This window comes from Colobus angolensis, unplaced genomic scaffold (genome assembly GCF_000951035.1).
Source record: "Colobus angolensis palliatus isolate OR3802 unplaced genomic scaffold, Cang.pa_1.0 Scaffold494, whole genome shotgun sequence".
NCBI classification, from domain to species: Eukaryota; Metazoa; Chordata; class Mammalia; order Primates; family Cercopithecidae; genus Colobus; species Colobus angolensis.
Genome location: NW_012118421.1, coordinates 77,769 through 79,464, shown reverse-complemented (window position 1 = coordinate 79,464; position 1,696 = coordinate 77,769). Strand labels below are relative to the sequence as shown.

The 1,696-nt window shown below is 50.2% G+C and overlaps 1 protein-coding gene across 1 annotated transcript in view; it reads left to right on the top strand.

Moving 5' to 3' along the window:
• Positions 1-381: 381 nt before the first annotated feature.
• Positions 382-1,696, top strand: part of SNX6 (sorting nexin 6) — a 78,920-nt gene continuing 77,605 nt past the window's right edge. The window contains exon 1 of the mRNA XM_011959461.1: positions 382-591. Coding sequence (XP_011814851.1) covers positions 484-591 — 108 coding nt within the window. The 5' untranslated portion in view covers positions 382-483. The remainder of the gene's footprint in view (positions 592-1,696) is intronic.

The following is a 1,696-nucleotide window of genomic DNA, read 5'->3' as shown; positions in this document are numbered from 1 at the left end:
GGGGACCGCGCCAGCCTGGCACTAATGTCTCCCTTTGTGTCTCCCCCATCCCATCCTTTTCTCCGGCGCGTCTGGCCCGCCGACCCCGCAGGAAGGCCTGGACGACGGCCCGGACTTCCTCTCAGAAGAGGACCGCGGAGTAAGTTCTGCCTCCGTTTCGCTCGCGGAACCCTGCCACCCTCCCTCCCCATTCTGGGTCCACGGGTGTGGTACGGGGAGGGGTCCCCAGCCGCGCCGCACTCCCTCTCCGTAGTCCTCCTTTCGGTTTCCTCGCTGCACCGCGCCCCACCCTCCTGCAGCCCTTCCTCCCTGAGGGCCGCTTGGTTCCGATTCCCGGGGACCCGCGGCCGCTTTCTTGTCCCCCGCCGCTGGTTCGGGCCTTCTGGTGGACCTCCACTCCCACCCAGGGCGGGGTGCAGGTGGGGAAGTAGAAGTGGAGGCGGGAGCTGGAACGCCCCCACCCTCCCTCGCCACTTTTGGGCCATGAAAACCCATTCTTGGACCTTCTGGCGGCACCCTCAATTTTCACCCGGTGTTGACATCTCGAACTTGCTCCCGCCCACCCTTCTCTCTGTCTCTCAAATAGTACAGGTGTAGTCTACATTACCATTTTGCAAAGATTTTTACAGTAGCCGAATCAACTCCTGTCCAGTGCCCTACTAGATTATGCAAAGTGCGGGTAGCCCATGGTATCTTTACTTTTTCTAATATCCAACAAATCCTGTCTTTGGCAGGATTTCCTTGGTGTTTTATTCTCCCTTAGCTTCTCTGAGGTATATTGAAAAATACTATTGATAATTGTATATACTTAAGATACACATTATATTTTAATACACGAATACATTGTGAAATGAGTACCACAATCAACCTAACATATCCATTGCCTCACCTAGTTACCAGTTTTTTTTTGTGAGAACATTTGAGATCTAAGCAAATTTCAAGTCTGTACCCTTTGACCAACATCTACGCTCCACCCCCCCAACCCCCTACATACACACCCCGCCAGGCCTTTGATAACCTCCATTCTACCCTTGGTGTTCTGAGGTTAGTTGCATTCTACTTCAGAAAGAGCCTTCCAGTCTCTGATTCCTCTCTTCCACCCCACTCTCCACTCCCTTTTTTCTTGGCTGGAGAGTGGTTATCTTTATAGTCCCTTGTACAAGTGAGCACTTGGAAAATGTTGATATATAATAATTACCATTCAGCAAGGTTCCATGGTTCCTTCACATTTCACAGCCTGCACTTCAGTTTTCCCTTTTGCTTTTTCTTAGCCGTCTTAATGTGAAAGAGACATCTGTTAGTGCATATTTGGTAGGTGATAAAATATTGTGGGTTGTTATTGCTGTTTGTAATAACAGATGAGGTAGTTAGTATGAACTGATGACTTTTATAAAGCTTTTATTTACTTATTTGGTTTTATGAGACAGTATCTCCCTTTGTTGCCCAGGCTGGAGTGCAGTGGCATGGTTATAGCTCACTGCAGCCTTTACCTCCTGAGTTTAAGTGATCCTCCCACCTCAGCCTCCCAAATAGCTGGGACTACTGGCATGGGCCACCATGCCTAGCTAGGTTTTTGTTTGTTGTTTGTTTTTTGAGACGGAGTCTTGCTCTGGCACCCAGACTGGAGTGCAGTGGCACTATCTTGGCTCACTGCAAGCTCCGCCTCCCGGGTTCAAGCGATTCTCCTGCCTCAGCC